The sequence below is a fragment of the Aquarana catesbeiana genome, linkage group LG06 (genome assembly GCF_042186555.1).
Source record: "Aquarana catesbeiana isolate 2022-GZ linkage group LG06, ASM4218655v1, whole genome shotgun sequence".
Classification (NCBI taxonomy): Eukaryota; Metazoa; Chordata; class Amphibia; order Anura; family Ranidae; genus Aquarana; species Aquarana catesbeiana.
This window is the reverse complement of record NC_133329.1, coordinates 102,468,475-102,488,959: the sequence shown is the minus strand read 5'-3', so window position 1 is coordinate 102,488,959 and position 20,485 is coordinate 102,468,475. Positions and strand designations below refer to the sequence as shown.

Sequence of the window (20,485 nt, the reverse complement as noted above, 5' to 3'; positions counted from 1 at the left end):
TCACTGGCGAAATGGTTGTGCGCTCCCCCCCATGTGGGCGTGGCTTATAAACAATGTAGAACGTGGGCGTGCCCTTTGGCTGCACCTGTTCTCTTTGGAAGTCGTAGGGGCGGGGTTTGGGTTCCAGGGGGCGGTACTGAGAGGCAACTGTTTTAGGTAGGCGCTAGCAGGTGACAGCAGGTAGGTGGCTGTGTGAGTCTTTGGATAATGCCGGGCAGTGTCATTAGAGGGGGTTCTGCTGGGGCTGTGCGGTCAGGGGGCGCTAATAGGCAGAGAGTTGCTGCAAAGTGGGATTGAACGTGGTTTCCATGGTGATAGGCACGCTGATGGGAACAGTGATCACGTGATCACATGCTAGCTGTCTTGGTTCCCCTGGGTCTCTCATGCTCTAGCAGTCATTCTGGGACCTGTAGTGCCACAATCACACTCATGGCTCCTGGAATGGTCCTTCATTATTTTTATTTTTTTTTAAATGGTCCATAACATTTTTCCTGGACCTCCTCTCCAGAAATGGGGCCTCTCATGGCCTGTCTATACCTGTAATGTACAGTGAAGCGTTCATTAGAAGGCATCGCGGTCCGCGTGCTACTCCAACGCAGTAATGTGACGCACAAGCTGCATGAGAACGCAGTGTTACGTTTTGGTGGCGTTGTCATGCATTGACAGCCAATGAACTTCCGTTCCATCTTGGCCACGGCACAGGACGTCACGTCCTCTTCTGCGGCGAGCCCTCCTCCTCCTTCTCCCCCCCGTTGTCTTCTGGGAACTGTGTGTATCCCAGAAGACAAGCTGGCCATTCACAAAGCGCTGTGCGACTTGCGCATGCGGAAACCAGCCTGAAGGCTCCCCTGCCGGTTTCCCTTAGTTCCGATGAACGGATTGGCCTTGGGGGGGGGGGGCCACATCGCAGCCTCCCTGGACAGGTGAGTGTCCTTATTAAAAGTCAGCAGCCGCAGTGTTTGTAGCTGCTGAATTTTTATAAAACAAAAAAAAAAAAAGGTTTGTGGCTGGAACGCCGCTTTAATCACTTAAGGACCGCCCCGCGTACATATACTGCAGCAGGGCGGCCCTTAAGCGCACAATTACGTACCCCGCCAGAGCCCCGCTCCTGCTATGATTGGACACAGCGGAAGCCATTCAGCGGGTACAGTGGACACAATGTCCGCTGGCCACCCGCGATCGTTCTGAGGAGAGGCAGAACGGCGGTCTACCTATATAAACAAGGCAGATTGCTGTTCTGCCAGAGAGGAATGTGGAGATCTTCTGTTTCTGCTAAGCAGGAACACGGATCTCTGTTTTTCTTTAGTGAAAGCCCATCCCCCACGCAGATGGTAAGCACTCCCAGGGCACACATTTAACCCTTTGATTGCCCCTGATGTTAACCCCTTCCCTGCCAGTGCCCCTTCCCTGCCAGTGTCATTAGTACAGTGATAGTGCTTTTTTTTTTTTTTTTTTTTTTTTTTTTTTTAGCACTGATATCTGTATTAGTGTCACTGGTCCCCAAAAAGTGTCAGATTTGACCGTGGCAATGTCGCAGTCCCACTAAAAATTGCTGATCGCTGCCATTGCTAGTAAAAAAAAAAAAAAAATATCCATGGTTCAATATTGAATTGGCCCACCCTTTGCAGCTATAACAGCTTCAACTCTTCTGGGAAGGCTGTCCACAAGTACATGTTTTTGCAAGAGGAGATACAATGTAGTAATTCTAGAGAACTCTAGATATAATTAGAAAATGAATGTAACCAATTTAGCAATTCATTTAAACCAATGATTACATTTCCCTCCAGCATTCTCTAGATTTGCTATAGTGTATCTGTTGTTACAAAGACGTATGTGTTTCTATTCCGGGGGTGGGCAACCTTTTGAGCACAGTGTGCCAAAAAATGTTTTCAAAAAAATCGAGCATGCCGATTTTATAACAAAAAAAATGTCAACTTCACACTCTCAATCACGAAAAGGATTCTTTATAAAGTAAATGATGTAAACTACTTTAGTAGTGAGAGATTAACATCCTGCAACTCCACACCTCAGATCACTGTAACCCCCCTGCTCATCTGCCCCAACACTGTACCCAGGGCAGGACTTAGGGTGGTGGGGGCCCCTGGGCTTGAGTCACTTTCGGGCCCTACCCTTCTACACATATGCACAGCTCTATAAAACAGAAATAGAAAAGGACAAGGTGCGCCAGACTCAGTGCAGTATTAAAGAACTTCTGTTTAATTGGACAAGACAAAACAGCCAAATGGCTACTCAAAAAAGTAGATAATATATAAGCGTATAAGTGGGGGATACTGTACTGGTATTCGTCCTGGGTCCACGATTAATAAAAGCAATACAAATGGATAAAATGATAATTACTGTATTTATTGGCATATAACACGCGCCGGCGTATAACACATACCCCAAGTTTAGGAGGGAATTTTAAGGAAAAAACTTTTAGGAGGGAAGTTTAAGGAAAAAAACTTACATTTAAATGCCCATCAATGCAGCCTTGTCAGTGCCATTGTAGCCTTGTCAGTGTAGCCTTGCTCCAGTGTCATTGCTGCCTTGTCATTGCAGCCTTTCAGTTTAAAAATGGCGCCGCCAAGATACAGAGCCGGATATCCTGTGTATCTTGGCGGATTTTGAAATGGGCGGGGCCCGTGGGGCCCCCTATTGGCCGGGGCCCATGGGCTTGAGCCCAGTCAAGCCCAATGATAACTCCGGCCCTTGCTGTACCACCCTGCTCATCTGCCCTACCGCTGTAACCCCCTGTACATCTGACCCACCGCTGTAACCCCATGCTCATCTGCACCACCAATGTTTCCACCTTTTCTCATCTGCCCCACCACTGTACCTCCCTGCACATCTGCTCCACCGCCGTACCCCCATGCTCTTCTGTCTCAACGCTGAACCATCTTCTCATCTGTCCTAACACTGAACTTATCTGCAGAGGTAGACGAAAAGATCTGGATGCTAAATAATAAGTGCCTTTATTGATTAAAAGCTGGATCACAGGATGTTACAGGACACTACAGCAGGGATGTACAGCACTCAGCTGAAGCGTTTTGCACTCATAACGAGTGCTTACTCATCTGCACCCCTCTGTCCCACAGCTGTAACCCCCCACTCATCTGTCCCACCAATGTACCTCCTTTCTTCTCTGCCCCAACACTGAACCCCCCCTGCTCATCTGCCCCAACACTGTACCCCCTGCTTTTCTGTCCCACTGCTGAACCCCCTTCCCATCCCTCCCACCACTGTACTTATTGCACATCTGCCCCACCACTGTACTTCTTGCACATCTGCCCCACCACTGTAACCCCCCTTTTCTCATCTGCCCCACTCAATGTACCCCCTTTTCTAACCTGCCCCACCACTGTACCTCCCCGCACATCTGCTCCACCTCCATATCCCCATGCTTTTCTGTCTCACTACTGAATCACCTTCTCATCTGTCCTAACACTGAACCCATCTGCTCATCTGCCCCACCACTGTAATCCGCTTTCTCATCTGCCCCACCAATGTACTGCCTGCACATCTGTCTCACCTCTGTTCCCCCTGCTCTCCTGCCCCGCCACTGTAACCCCCTGCTCATCTGTCCCACCAATACACCTCCTTTCACATCTGCTCCACCGCTATACCCCCCTGCTTTTCTGTCCCACCACTGTACCCCCCTGCTCATCTGTCCCACCAATACACCTCCTTTCACATCTGCTCCACCGCTATACCCCCCTGCTTTTCTGTCCCACCACTGTACCCCCCTGCTCATCTGGCTCATCACTGAACCCCCCCCCCTGCTCATCTGCCCCAACACTGAACCCCCCTGCTCATCTGCCCCAAACTGAACCTGAAAAATATGTTTCATTTTAGTTTTGATTTGTTAATCTAGCTATTTTGTTTAGTTAAATTCTGTAGATTCGTTCAATCTGTATTTGGAATGTTCAAATTTATCCATTATTTATTTTTATTTTTTCAATTCGAAACGTTCAAATTGATAAATTTTCGAATCGGTCTAAGTGAAAATGTTATTGTTTTCTATTCGAATGCAGCAAAGTGAACAAACAAAAGAAAAATCTTCATCAAATGATTATAATGACTCTTTAAATCACCTTTTGGCTTAACAAAAAACTGCATTATTTCAAAGTGGTACTCTAATAACACTATCAGCAATATGTGTAGTTGGAATTCGACTGAAGTTCAATGTAAAATTAATCTCAAATTTCAGTCCGAATTTCCGAAATTTGGACTAATTTAGTTTCGGAGCATTCGGTAAAATTTGTTTATATTGTAAATCGGGTATTCGAAAATATCCAAATCTCCGAATAACCAAATAACCAAATATTTGTCTGAATATTAATTCGGAACGAAACGAACCGCACATGTCTATCATCTCCCTGACACAAGCCGCTGGTGTACGAGTCGTCACGCCGGGTACACTTGCCGTACCGTCCTCTTTTGTATAAATAAGTATTCATAGCTCTGAGTATCTACAGTTTACAGTTTTCTAACCAGCAGATTATTGTCCAGCATGAAATTGGCTTCAAAATAAATATAAATATGTCAGGTTTCAGATGTCTAGTTTACCTAGGAGGGATAAGGAGTGCCAGCAGTTCCCCATATGGTCTGACATAGGGCCTGGACTTGAAACGTTACAAATTACATGAGAAAAGTAAATATGTCCATACAGTATTCTGCCTGTGCTATTATTTTTTTTAGGAGTTCTGAAACGTGCTGAACTTTCAGAGTTACAACTGCTGACCTATCTGCACTTGTGTGTATTGCCCCTCCGTCCAACTGAGCTATTTACGACCGGTATCTGTTAGTTCTCTGGATTGCTAAGCTTTGTGAGGGTGACAGTTCTAGTAGGGTTTCTAGACGGGAATGTGGATTCGTTATTGGAAAGGGTCTGCGTATCCCCAATCAATGGACTGATAAGGTCCTGGCATCAGTTAACAGTTTGTGTATTGTATAACTGAGAGAAAGAAAAAGGTGTGGGGTAAGGTCACTGTGGTTATGCCCTTCACATGACAACATGGCTGACATGAGCTGAAACATAAACATAATGGGTGCTACACCCACAGCTAGTTGTGGGCCCAGTATGCATGACTATTACACTTAGTACAAGTTTTGTCTAATGCCCTGTACACACAAGCTGACTTTTTTATACATTGCCAGTACTTCTTGCTGATGCCGTCGCTTAGCGGTGGACGCCAGCCCCTTTATATAAATGATGCCTACTCCCCCAGCCTATTAGATCTGAAGAAAATGCGGATGCATTGAAACGCGTCATCTGAAACGTCCAGACGACATTTCCGCTTCCCTCACTCCAGTGGATGGTGCGTTTCACGCTGGTCCTCATCTGGTTCCTGTTTCCGTTTTCCGGCTTCCGGTGCCTGACTAGATGCCGGCTTTACCTTGCTGACACCTGGGTCTCTCCGTTCCCCCCCACGGTAAAGCCCCTACCAGCGGAGGACTACACACCACGGACAGCCTTTCTACATGCTCCCCAGCGCTTTGCAACATCTTTGGGATCCTGCACTGAGAGCTGCCGCGGTTCTGTCCATGGGCTATCTACATGTCATTATATGCCTTATCCCTTCTGAATCTTTGTGAGTAGCCATTTGGCCGTTCATTTTTATATTTATTTAATAAAGTTGCGTTGGATACTGCACTTAGATTGGCGCACCTTGTTTTATCTCCACATTGCCTTCCAGAGTTTTTGCTTCTACTCCCAAGGGAGCAGCCGCTGGTGCCCAGTATCATCTTCATTTGAACTTTTCAACATTTTGGGACTTCACATTCTTAGCGTCAATGTGCCCTACATTACCATATTTTCCCCACATTTGGACACTATTATTTTGATATTATTTTTTTCTTTCATGTTTGGTTGGTATCTCCATTTCTCCCTTGTTGGTATTTTTGGTGTTGGTTGGTTCCTCCTTGTTTTCTATCAGAGATTTATATAACGATTCTAGACATGTGCAATTCGTTTAGTCCCAAATTAGTTTTTTAACGAATTTTGACAAATTCGTTAATTCCAAATTTCCGAATTTTTCAATTATGAAATTACGAATTTCTGAATTTTCCAATTTCTGAATGTCGAATTTCCGAATTTTCAGATTTTTGAATTTCCGAATTTTCAAATTTCCAAAAATTAGAAATTTCATAAATTTAAATATTCTAAAATTTGGAAATGTGAAAATCCAAGAATAAGAATGAAAATTTGAAAAACTCAAAAATCTGAAATAATAACTGATAATAAATATTAAATTATAAGTATTGGAATTTCCTTTCAAATTTGGCTGTTAGTGAACGTAACGAGTACGAATTTATCCAAAGTTACGAATTATCTGAAATAACGATGCCGAACAGCATTGGAACAGAAATTCCAATACCTATAATTTAATAGTTAGTTATTATTTTGAATTTTACTGATTTTTTTTTTCTTTTTTTCAGATTTTTGAATTTTTGAATTTCCACAAATTCGGAAATCTGAAAACGAAAAAAAAAACAAATTTTTTGTCAGTGCACATGTTTAATTCAGCTTCATGTATGTTTGTGCTTTCCCTCAGGCTTTTAGGTAGATTCTGCATCTTTAGAAAATGTCTGCTGAACAGGAGTCTTCTACAACCCAGGAACAATGGACTGGAGGTTATAACATTGAGTCAGTCCTCTCCTCAGTCAATGCACCTTCTCTGGACTCTGATGAGGACTCCATGGTGGGTACATAAAGTGATAAATCATTTTAAAGAGTTGATCGGGTACAAAACTATTTAATGATAATACATGCAAGTACATAGACAGCAAAAACATGTACTAGAACGTTAAAAAAACATTTAATTGCAATTGCATACAAGTTTTTTTTATCTAAAAGGGCTCATCCACACAGGCAGCAAGGGGATGGTAAAAGCAAGCAGTTGAGCCGCAGTTTTACCATCCACCTAAAGAAGGCCAAGCAGCTGCTCAAGGCTGTGCACTTGCCGTGGCTGCAATACTGCTTCGCTTCACAGCAAAATTGAAAATATACCTGTCAAATGTGTCTTATGTGTAATGGGTGTATGGGGCCATTCTGGAACCACCTACACTGTTTCAAAATCCGTGCTTCAGCCTTTTTTAGGGTTGAAACAAGCAGTGAGGAAGTGACTAATTGCCTTGTCACCACTTCAAACACCCCTCTGAATAGTGCTCCAACGCTTTTCAAAGGGATGGCAAGGACTGCCGCACGTAAGAATGAGCCCAAATTCTTCCTGTTTCGATTACTGCTTAGAGGAGCCTTTATTTAATTTTTTTATATGGAGGATCCCTTGAAATAAATTATCGCTGTTAGAGAACCCTTGCTAGTAATTACCAGATCTACAGCTCATGGTACATTAGCACCAAGGTTAGAAGGAAGAATGCTGCCTCCATTTGTGGTCATTGGGAACAGCGGCGGGAGAAGGTCATCTGGCACTTAGGGTGAAGAGGAAAAAAGGAGTTTGTAACCCCCGACAGAACCCCCCCCCCCCCCCCCCCCCCCGAGAAATTTGGGACAAAGACACTGAGGATCTCCTCGTTAAAAAATGAATTTATTTCATTTAAAAGACAAAAAAAAAGACTATACTTAAAATCTACATATAATGATTAATAAAACCAACACTGACAGAAAACACAATTGCACATATAACAATATTTTGTAATGAAAATACATATACAAAGTAGTTTCACTCCAATGTCCGGTAGTACTCTCCGGTGTCCAACATCCGGGATAAGTCCTAGCGGTACCCAACGCGTTTCAGGCTCAAAGTCCTTTCATCAGGGGTAATTATATAGGAGGATTTATATTATAGACCAGATGAGTGGCATCATAATCAAGAACAAAGAGTGGCTATATTGCAGCAAGAATATGCAAAAATATCGTTACCAGTAGATGGCAAGTATAAAGGTTTTGTATAACCTAGACCATTGGAATGTTTTTGACCCAGTGAAATATGATCAGATAAACTGGTCCGTCCAAGAGAAGTGTTTGTACATCACAGGCTTATGCTTTTAAATATCACAAAATAAGCAAAATAGGGGATTTAATTAGAATCCTCCATTGAATAATGCTGTTGCAAGATGATAACCGCTGGCATCTGTTTAAGCTGTATTACGGGGGTCCGTGAAGTCCATCCACACTGGCAGGGTTTGCCTCTGGCGCTCAGGGTGAAGATGACAATCTGCACCCACCCCCTTGATGTGTGAGCATCGTGTCTCAGCAAAAACCTTCCCCCTCAAAAAAAAAAATCCAGCACTAATCTGCACGATCCCCCTCTCCCAGGATAAATTCCCTCCCAGCACAAATCTTTGCCCTTGAAAAAAAAATCACCCCTTCTAGCACAAATCCTCTATCCATTCGCCCCCCACAAATTTCTCCTCCTAGTACAAATACCCCCCTCCAATCCCCTCTCCTAGCACATATTCTCTTCTCTTCCTAAATTCAAATCGCCCTTCCTTGCACAAATCACATTGTCACCGCTTGTCACATCCCCCCCCCCCCAGCACAAATCCTCTTATCCCCAGCACAAATATTTGTTAGGTGTCAGCTTTGCTCTCTCCCCTCTAGCGCCTCCCTCCTGTCGGTATACAGCAGGTGACACAGGAATGCTGTCAGATCAGGACTGTGCAGGGTTTGTTTATCCGCCCCCTACCTACATTTCCTGCTGCCAGGAAAAGAGCTGTCTAGGGAAGAGATGGGGGGGGCTGATATTTAAATCCAACACAGTCCCTATCTGACAGTATTCCTGTATCAAGGAGAGCTGCTCTGACTGGAAAGAAGAGCTGGAGTGGGGAGAGCACATTCTCTCTGATGCTGTCTTTATTTCTGTAGCAAGTTCCTGCCGAAATGGCAAAGTACCCCCTTCCCTCCCTGAGTTCATTGTGCCAGGGGCAGCAGCCCCTCCTGCCCTTCCCTTGTCTCGGCCCTGTTTGGGAAGAATCCCTCCATACAGATAGTCAAAAAGATCATTGGTGTCAGTGGTAACATATCGGAGAGGCAGAAGTTGTTTGTCACTCAAGGAACCCCTAGAAATCTCTGGAGCAACTTTAGTGTTGTCAACCCTTGTTGAGAAAAGCCAACTTAGAGATAATATTCATTATATGTATGATGTTTTTGATGTTTAGTGTTTTGTCTATCTGATTAACTACAAAATTACCTAATTTAAGAATTTAATTGCTGATTTAATTTAATTTGTAGTCATTTTTATCCAAGATGACATTTGGCAGTGTCCAACAAAATGCAACATACATTTATGTTCATATAGATAGGGGATACCTTGTGGCCTCCAGGAAGCCTTAAATCATCCTCACATGAATACAGTCTTACATCTCTTATCATGATAAGAACCTATTACAACATTCTACAAGAATGTTGCTTTTAAGCACACAAAACATTAGGTTCAGTACAATGGAATGAGAAAGAGGCGATGACTTTCTCAAAAGTAAAGACCAGTTTCCCATATGAAATACTTAGAGGTTGATTTACTAAAACTGGAGCGTACAAAAGCTGGTGCAGCTGTGCAGGGTTATGAACAAGTAAAAGGCGCAACACACTAGTACATCAGAAGTAACCCTGTCCAGGCTGGTCCAAAATAGTTATAAGGTGAGTAGTGTATCAGGGCTGCCAACAATGGAGACCAGAAGCCAAATTCCAGCTGTGCATGGTAGCCAATCAGCTTCTAACTTCAGCTTGTTCAATTAAGCTTTCACAAAAATCTGGAAGCTGCACCAGATTTTTCACTCTCCAGTTTTAGTAAATTGATTCTAGAGTCCTATATGAATGCCAGACAAGCCCGTTATTATTTTTATTTTTAATATTCTAAAAGCTGGCCTCTAGGCAGATATAAAAATACAAATTGATTCAACTCTGTTCTCATTCATAAATAATTCAATGTATTTTTTAAAGCAACCAGTATATTGCTAGTGAATGTGACTTGGACACAGCCTTTATCAACCCCTTAAGCCTGGTTCGCACCTATGCATTTTTAGTGCGCTTTCGGTTTTGCAGAAACACACTAAAGTCCATTTAACATGCTTTCCTTTGGATGTAGTTCACATTTGTGCATTTTATGGAAAGGGCCAGGGACTTTTTTCGGGTTTTTGGTTCCATAGACTTCAATGGATAAAAAATAGTGTGTATTGAAAAACGCAAAATGCACCTGCAATATGCAAATTGCAACCTGCATAGGTGTGAATCAGGCCTTATGCCACGTACACACGGTCGGACTTTTTGGCTACAAAAGTCCGACAGCCTGTCCGACAGACTTTCGACGGACTTTTGGCAGACTTTTGGCGGACTTGCGGCAGACTTTCTTACGAACGGACTTGCCTACATACGATCACACAAAAGTCAAACGGATTCGTACGTGATAACGTACACCGGACTAAAATAAGGAAGTTGATAGCCAGTAGCCAATAGCTGCCCTAGCGTGGGTTTTTGTCCGTCGGACTAGCACACAGACGAGCGGATTTCTGGGTCCGGCGTAGTTACAACGTAAAGATTTGAAGCATGTTTCAAATCTAAAGTCTGTCAGATTTGCGGCTGGAAAAGTCCGCTGAAAGTCCGGGGAAGCCCACGCACAATCGGATTGTCAGCCAGCTTTAGTCCGTCGGCGTCCGTCGGACTTTTGTAGACGAAAAGTCCGACCGTGTGTACACGGCATTAGACTCAGCTGGGGTGAGGGTGGGACAAGAATGGTAGCCTGTCCTGTGAACTGCATATAAATGTGCAGGCAAGGAACAATGCTGATGGGTGGAGCAGAGTGGTGAGAGAGGTTACCTCATCTGTCACTTGCTGCTCCTTCTCCAATCAGGGGCCGGGGCGGCGAGAAGATACCACTGTTTAGCTTACCTGCTGTAGAGATAGTGATGTCATCTTTCTGGCTGTGTTTTCTGGCAGAGCTGGAAGAAAATGCAAACCCCTTTGGTAGGTAAAACAGCTGTTCATTTAGATGTTTGCTGGGAGCTGAAAACATTTAATTTATGTATTCATTATAACATAATCAAATGTGTATTTAAAGACAACTAGTGAAAACACACATCCTGTATCTATCTTTATTTTTATCTCTGTGTGATCTTCTGCATAGCAACATTAAACTGTGGGAGAGACATAAGGGCTCTTTTGGGTTGCTGTTGATACATACTAATGGCCCCTACACACGATCCGAATATCGTACAACAGATTGTATGACTTTTTCTCTTAATAGTTGCAAGTAGACATTGAATAGGTAACTAAAGTCACAAAAATTCTCGTACGACCGAAAAAAAAATTGGAAGTGATGTCATGTGTTGTAATGTATTTGTAAAATTATTAAAGAAGTGCAGCGCTAATAGTGCTAATATATAGTGAATAAATTACTAAAAAAAAAATGTATATATATAATCCGGTGAAAAAAGTGTGCAAGAAAAAAACAAAACAGAGTCCCATTCACATTTAAGTCCGTATGGGTCTATGCAGTGTTAAACATCCAGTTAAATGAAGGTAAATTGCAGGAAGAAATACATGACACAAATCTTCACACAAAATACAGTGCAATCAGATCAACACCCAAAAGTGAGGTAGCCTGCTCACCAGAAGGCCGTGACTGCCGAGACAGTCTCACCAATCTCAGGGAATTAATGGTCTCCCCGGGACCTAATTGATATCCGGAGCAGCGACTAATATTTCTGAATTCACCCGGAAATATAAAACAAAAATTCCTTCATAGGGCAGTATAATAATTCAAGATGGTTTAATAAATGAATAAATTGCACTTACAGGAATGATAATAGTATGTCAGCGAGCAGCAATCAAATCATAAATAGTAAGCTGCGGCATCTGTAATGTATTTGTATTGTATTTCCGGACGACAACTATACAGACTGAATGAAAATCGTACGATCTGGTATCATACAAGGAAAATTTTTGTGCTTGTCCGATCGAATAATATTGGATGAACTGTCGTGATCGGCTCTCAAAAGTAAGTATACACACGATCCGAAAACGATTCTTCCTTGGACGACAGTTTTCCTACGATATTCGGATCATGTGTACGGGCCATAAGGCTTGCCATACATTATATAATTTTCTTGTACAATTTTCCTTTAGATTTACCAAAACCATATAATAGGAGGTCTAACCTAAACACTTTCGATGTTGTATGCAATCAGGCAGGCCCTTGCACTACATAGTTGAAGGTAAATGGAAAGGAAATGGAACAAGAAAATTGTATAATGTATGGCCAGCTTTACAGTAGATCAAAGCACAGCTTCACCAGTGTGTTGCTTCTCCTATATTGTCCTATCGGCAAACTGGGATGGGGCCTGGAGCAGGCTGAGAAATCGAAGGAGCTGGGCATAAAAAAGTTGACCAAACAGCGACTGCAGCTAATTATGCCGTGTACACGCGAGCGAACTTCTCGTCGGACTGAACTCCGAAGGACTTTTCAACTGAGTTCCGACGGAGCTCCGATGAAACAGACTTGCCTACACACGATCCCAGTCCCACCAAAGTCCAATCGTTTCGAACGTGATGACGTACGACCGGACTAGAAATGGAAGTTCAATAGCCAGTAGCCAATAGCTGCCAATAGCTTCCCTTGCGTCGTTTTCGGTCCGTCGGACTAGCATACAGACAAACTCTTTTTTCGATAGGAATCGAGTCCGTCGGAAAGATTTGAAACATGTTCTATTTCTAAGGTCCGTCAGATTTTTCGACAGAAAAGGTCCGATGAAGCCCACACACGATCGTAATGTCCAACGGATTCGTTCCGTTGTACCTTTGATGCCGAAAAGTCCGGTCGTGTGTACACGGCATAAGGTGTAGGCACTGTTCAGGTATTATGACAGCCATGAGTGACAGCTGTCAGAATACAACATCCGGGAGATTTGTCATTCCACACTGTTTAGCATAGATGGAGGAATCTATGGATTTGTATCATCCAGCCTGTTAGGCTGAACAAGAGAAATCTTTTCTGCGTATGGCAATTTTAAGCCTCATACACACAAAAGATTTTTGTCTTCAGATTTACCAAAACCATGTAGTGCAAGGCCTGCCTGATTGCATACAAACTGAAACTCTTAAGGTTTGACCTCATATTATATGGTTTTGGTGAATCAGAAGACATAAATCTACAGAAAATCTAATCGTGTGTATGGGGCTTTAGACCTGCTTGTTCTGCCTGGTAGGTGCCTGGATCTCATCAAAACAGGATTACAAACCTTGGGAGGGTCAGACAGGTCACAAGTATGTATATCAATCATTTCTTTAGCCTCTTGCCTGGAGGCTATAATGTTCGTAAAAGGCTAAGAGGTAAACTGTTGAATCAGTTTGTTGTAATGCACATTGTTTTCTATTGAAAATGTCAAATGAAACATTTGGTCACTACCACCATTCTGTTCATACAATTCCAAGTCTTCTATACCAGTGGTTCTCAACCCTGTCCTCAGGGCCCACTAACAGGCCAGCTTTTCAAGATAACAGAAATACATCACAGGTGATATCATTTGCTGCTCAGTGATTGCAGTATTCTAGTCTGCATCTCCCCAAGGTAATACATAAAACCTGGCCTGTTAGTGGGCCCTGAGGACAGGGTTGATGACCACTGCTCTATACCATGTCATGTTTGAGAAAAAAAACATATCTATTATGCTAATTCCTACCCATTTGGGTGTTTGAGCCTGGCGGTGTTCTGCAAAAGTTGTGAAATTTGGAACGTATGAGTACACTACAGATTCCAGCATGCCTTGCAGCCATTCATAATGGATTTTGATCACCATATATACAGTATGTTTATGCTTATGTTGGAACCAAAATAGTATGTTGTGTAGCATTTTATGGGGCGCAGCAAAAAACCCCACTAAATACATACTATTTTGCATTAAAGCTGAAGTTAGGTATGGCAATTTTTACAATTTTTAGTTTTTTTTGGTCTAGCTCGTACCAGTGTAAGTATGTATGTGGCATAGCTGTGGGGTCTCTCTAGGAGCTGGAAATCGTTGTAGTAGGAGCCACTACTTTAGTTATTACCGCTAGCTTCCAGGTCCCATGCCACTAGACACAGAAGGTTGCGGACGCCATTCAGAGAGCTCTTTCCATTTTTCTCAATGAATGCAAAATATTCTCTGATTGAACGAGGGGAAGAGGCAGGTCGACGACATCTCCACCTCGTCCAATCGGAGAACGCTTTGCATTATTTGAGAAAATGGAAAGTGGTCTCTGAATGGCATTTGTGCCAAGCAAGCAACCACCTGTGTCCAGTAAGCAACAGGTCAGCCACTAAGCATGGGACCCAAAGCCTAGCAGCCATAACTGTAGTAGTGGTGCCTACTGCCGTGATTACCATCTTCCACAGGTATGGCACTTACATACATTAACCACTTAAGGACCGGAAGGATGTGCCCCCTTAATGACCGAGCCATTTTTTGCGATACGGCACTGCGTCACTTGGACAATTGCACAGTCGTGCATCGCTGTACCCAAACAAAATTGATGTTCTTTTTTTCCCCACAAATAGAGCTTTCTTTGGGTGGTATTTGATCACCTCTGCGGTTTTTATTTTTTGCGCTATAAACAAAAAAGCAACAATTAAAAAAAAAAAAAAAATATATATATATATATATATATTTTTTTTTTTTTATTGTTGCTTTTTTGTTTATATATATATATATATATATATATATATATATATATATATATATATATATATATATAGTTTTTATTTTTTGCTATAATAAACATCCCCAAAAAATATTTGAAAAAAAAAGTCTTCCTCCGTTTAGGCCAATATGTATTCTGCTACATATTTTTAGTAAAAAAAACAATAATAAGCATAGTAATGGCGATGATCTACGATTTGTAGTGAGATTGCGGCAGACAGATCGGACACTTTTGACACTTTTTTGGGACCATTGGCATTTATACAGCGATCAAAGCTAAAAATAGCCACTGATTACTGTATAAATGTCACCGGCGGGGAAGGGGTTAACACTAGGGGGCGATCAAGGGGATAAGTGTTGCCTAGGGAGGTGTTGCTAACTGTATGGGGGCTGGGCTGACTGGAGGAGGAGAGAGATCGCTGTTCCTAATCACTAGGAACAGCAGATCTCTCTCTCCTCCCCTGCCAGAATAGGGATCTGTTTGTTTACACTGACATATCCCCGTTCTGCCTGTCTCTGGAGCAATCATGGGTGGCCGGCGGACATCTAGTCAAATCGCTGTGTATGTGCCGTGTACGCGCCTGACATACTATGCGATTCATGCAGGGGAGCCAACCTGCCGCAGTACAACTGCGGCTGGCGGTCAGTAACTGATTAATCTAACCTGGACCAATGTAACTATATAAAGTTTGCCATACCTGGAATTTAGGTTTAAAGATTATCCAGGGGTGTAAAATTCAGCAATATCAGTTTGTTTTCCATGACCCCAGTCCTACAAATTTTGTGAACTATCTTTATGTTGGCACAGACTGACAGCGAGTGTGGAGATGTGCAGATCTTCCGGAGAGCGGACAACCTCGTGTCTGATCTGTCCATGGAATTATTATATGAAGAAGATGCTGTTAAGGTGAGGGCTGTTTGTTGTATCTGATTTATTTTCCTGAGTTACATTAATGGCAATATTTGCAGGTTAATAAAGTGCATGTAAAGTCATCATTGTGTTTAGTTTTTCAATAGAGTAATAAATATAGTAATAGGTTTACCGATTGCCACTATCCCTTGGCCATATATGCAAAATAAATCCCTTATAAGTGGGTCTTTGGAGGCAACTATAAGGGAATATGTTGAACTTTAGACAATGTTACATACATTTTTATAAAATCTTTATTGGTACAAAAAGTATAAAAATACAAGATGTTGCAACTGCTATTTAGTGTGTACATATACAGTATCTCACAAAAGTGAGTACACTTCTCACATTTTTGTAAAAATTTTATTATATCTTTTCATGTGACAACACTGAAGAAATGACACTTTGCTACCATGTAAAGTGGTGAGTGTACAGCTTGTATAACAATGTAAATTTGCTGTCCCCTCAAAATAACTCAACACATGCCATTAATGGCTAAACCGCTGACAACAACAGTGAGTACACCCCTAAGTGAAAATGTCCAAATTGGGCCCAATTAGCCATTTTCCCTCCCTGTGTCATGTGACTCGTTAGTGTTACAAGGTTTCAGGTGTGAATGGGGAGCAGGTTCAATTTGGTGTTATTATTCTCACTGTCTCATACTGGTCACTGGAAATTCACCATGGCACCTCATGGCAAAGAACTCTGAGAATCTGAAAAAAAGAATTGTTGCTCTACATAAAGATGGCCTAGGCTTTAAGAAGATTGCCAAGACCCTGAAACTGAGCTGCAGCATGGTGGCCAAGACCATACAGCAGTTTACCAGGACAGGTTCCACTCAGAACAGACCTCGCCATGGTCGACCAAAGAAGTTGAGTGCACATGCTCAGCGTCATATCCAGAGGTCGTCTTTGGGAAAATAGACATATGAGTGCTGCCAGCATTGCTGCAGAGGTTGAAGGGGTTGGGGGGTCAGACTGTCAGTGCTCAGACCATACGCTGCACACTGCATCAAATTGGTCTGCATGGTTGTCGTCTCAGAAGGAAGCCTCTTCTAAAGATGATGCACAAGAAAGCCTGCAAACAGTTTGCTAAAGACAAGCAGACTAAGGACATGGATTACTAGAACCATGTCCTGTGGTCTGATGAGACCAAGATAAACTAATTTGGTTATGATGGTGTCAAGCGTGTGTGATGGCAACCAGGTGAGGAGTACAAAGACAAGTGTGTCTTGCCTATAGTCAAGCATGGTGGTGGGAGTGTCATGGTCTGGGGCTGCATGAGTGTTGCTGGCACTGGGGAGCTACATTTCATTGAGGGAACCATGAATGCCAACATGTACTGTGACATACTGAAGCAGAGCATGATCCCCTCCGTTCGGAGACTGGGCCGCAGGGCAGTATTCCAACATAATGACCCCAAGCACACCTCCAGGATGAGAGGTGTGTTGACATGCTTGGCCAGGTGATGAACTGGCCAAGCATGTCTCCAGACCTAAACCCTATTGAGCATCTGTGGGGCCTCCTCAAACGAAAGGTGGAGGAGAGCAAGGTCTCTAACATCCACCATCTCTGTGATGTCATCATGGAGGAGTGGAAGAGGACTCCAGTGCCAACCTGTGAAGCTCTGGGGAACTCCATGCCCAAGAGGGTTAAGGCCATGCTGGAAAATAGTGGTGGCTACACAAAATATTGACACTTTGGGCCCAGTCTTGACACTACTTTACATTGTAGCAAAGTGTAATTTCTTCAGTGTTGTCACATGAAAAGATATAATAAAATATTTACAAAAATGTGAGGGGTGTACTCACTTTGTGAGATACTGTAACTATACAAATCACAATGCAGTAGTCGCACGATAATATAAGTATCTCTAAGTATTGTGGGAGTACTGCATTGTGATTTGTATTAGTTATGTGATATACAGTATGTACACACTAAATAGACATTGCAACGTCTTATAACTTTTATGCTTTTTGTACCAATAAAGATTGTATAAAATTTTATGTAAGATAGCTTATTGTGCAACATATTCCCCTTTAGTTGCCTCCAAAGTCCCAATTATGAGGGTTTATTCTTAAATAGAGTAAGAGAGCTGAAAGTGATAATAAACGAACACTGCTTAATTTACATTATCCCTTCTCTTTCTGTATATGGATGATGGCACTGTAATTATTTTAATTAGAAACATCTGCTTACCCTTTTTCCTAATCGACAGACAGCTGTCGCATGACCCAGCTTTGTTCCAGCCTGTCTGCAGGGAAACATAAGCAGGAGGGGCTTCTAGTCCTCTGCCCCTGGTCACATGTTCAAAATATAAAAAAACAGCCTTTTGGAATACAGAGTAAGAAGAAATAATTAATATCAATATTCTATTTTAAATTAACATATAAATATATATTTGAAATCAAATCTTAATTTTTTTTTGTTAATAGCATGGTGTGGGTGGATTTCTGTCAGTCACAGGCTGTGTCACGCCCCTCAAGCCTATGTCTTAGAATACCAGGGAGGTGAAGTCTCCATCGATCTACATGTAACATTCCGCCTCCATTGTGTTTAGCTGGTTAGTGAGCATGGAGGAGAAAAGAGGGAGTGGTCTGTCATTCACCACTGTGTATATGCCCACATGTCTGACTCTATAGTCAGGAAACACTCATCATAGAACCTCACTGAAAACTGAGCATGTGCAGAGTTGCCACCACAGCTGCAAAATCCCTAGCGGAATTGAGGACATGGACAGAAGGGGGAGATAGAGAGCAGCAGGATCAACCAGGTCTTTTGCAGAATACACAGACCGCTTGAATGGAATTCCGTCGGAGTTCCGTCAAAGAAACCTTCAGAGTTTATTCCGGCAGCAAAACTGGTCGTGTGTACAGGGCATAACATGTTCCACTGCCCCCACCATCACTCTGCACTTACTACTGCTGCACTTTGGCTCTTTGTGTTGGCTGCAGCATCATTATAGGACAAAGTAGTGACATAGGGGGTGGTGTATAGGCACACTCCAGGCACCCGACACATCCAGAAGTATGTTGAATGCTGAAGATCGTTCAGCCAGCTTAGCTCTGCAACAGATCTGCTGTCATTATTTTAGAACATTTTTATCTTGCATCAATTTATTTAGCATTAGGCAATGGTAATCCAATGAGCTACACATCTTTTTATATGTCCAGGTAATTTATCAATGAATAATATTCTATCCTAGGTGATTGCAGATGATGATGATCACATTTTACCAAATTGTGAAGGTAGTTTCACTAAACTGCATGCAACAGCTGAAACAAAACCAACATCAGATCAGAGCATTTTGTCACCAGGTATACCTGGGGATGGTGCGTTTGACAACTTCCATGGAGGAAAGATGGACAGAGAAGCCAAAGACCAACAGAGAACACCAAAGAGTGGCTGGTTAAAACAGGAGCATATACAGAGAAAGCATGATGACCCCCTCTTGCCGCCCCTGAAGGTGCGTCACTTGCTTTAACTTCATGTCTGACAGTTTGGAATCCTTGTACTTACCAAGGATTGTATATTTTTTTGTAATAATCAATGCTTGGTGTGGTTGGGGCCTGCATTACCATAAATGACTGTTTTATCTAAGAACAATTGAGATGGGGGTAGAGGTGTGTGGTCAGCCCTGTGTATATTGATTAAGTATATCCTGCTTATTATATTAAACCTGTTTTCCATTTTATAAGTTGCAGTCCTACCTGAGAACAGACATCCCAGGATGCTTGCTTATACCTTGTGTGTGTTCAGGTGCAAAAGATAAATGAATGGGCACACTCCATATAGTTCATACACACAACATGTTGTTGTACTGCGTGTTTTTTCTCTATTAAAACACAGGTGAATACTTGGCTAAACACACATGCTTAATCCTTTTGCTGCCAGAGCCGTTTTTGTGTTTTTTGCACACATGTACTATTTTATTTTTTTTTTTTTAAATCAAAAAAGGTTTTATTAATGAAATAAAACAAAAAGTAGTACAGAAAAGATAATGTCAAGAAATCCACACAGATACAAAATAAGCAATTGTAAACACAGTTTGTACCTAAAGATAAGCACATTTTTTGCACACATGTTAAAAATTTTTTTTTTATGTCTGAATATTACATAAAACCCCCAAACCACTATATATTTTTTTAAATCAGACACCCTACAGAATAAAATAGTGGTAGTTTTTTTTTTACGTCACACAATATTACTTCACACAACAGTTTATGAAACTCAAAATTTCAGTAAAAAATACACTGAGGTAAATTTTAGGGGACCCAAATGTTTAATAAAAATAACGTTTAGTAATTTTTAAAAAATGTATAAAAGACGAGGTTATACCGAGTAAATAGATGCCCTACATGACAAACCTTAAAATTTCATACACCCGTAAAACAGTGACAAACTTCAGTACCCTATATTTTCCAGGCAATGCTTGAAAAGCCCCTACAAGTCTTCAGTTTAGAGTTAACCATACAGTGCCTTGAAAAAGTATTCATACCTCTTTAAATTTTCCACGTATTGTCATGGTACAACCAAAAACTTAAATGTATTTTATTGGGATTTTATGTGATAGACCAATACAAAGTGGCACATAATTGTGAAGTGGAAGAAAAATGAGAAATGGTTTTTAATTTTTTTTTACAAATATGTGAAAAGTGTGGCGTGCATTTGTATTCAGCCCCCCCTAAGTCAATACTTTGTAGAACCGCCTTTCACTGCAATTACAGCTGCAAGTCTTTTTGGGGATGTCTCTACCAGCTTTGCACATCTAGAGAGTGAAATTTTTGCCCATTCTTCTGTGCAAAATAGCTCAAGCTCTGTCAGGTTGGATGGAGAGTGTCTGTGAACAGCAATATTCAAGTCTTACCACAGATTCCCAGTTAGATTTAGGTCTGGGCTGTAACTGGGCCATTCTAACACATGAATGTGCTTTGATCTAAACCAT

General features: G+C 42.0%; 1 protein-coding gene across 1 annotated transcript in view; it reads left to right on the top strand.

Moving 5' to 3' along the window:
• The first annotated feature begins 111 nt into the window (after positions 1-111).
• The window catches only part of LOC141148803 (dynein axonemal assembly factor 8-like), a 218,919-nt gene continuing 198,545 nt past the window's right edge, over positions 112-20,485 (top strand). Inside the window, exons 1-4 of the mRNA XM_073636564.1 lie at positions 112-180; positions 6,555-6,701; positions 15,440-15,538; positions 18,746-19,006. Coding sequence (XP_073492665.1) covers positions 6,585-6,701; positions 15,440-15,538; positions 18,746-19,006 — 477 coding nt within the window. The 5' untranslated portion in view covers positions 112-180; positions 6,555-6,584. The remainder of the gene's footprint in view (positions 181-6,554; positions 6,702-15,439; positions 15,539-18,745; positions 19,007-20,485) is intronic.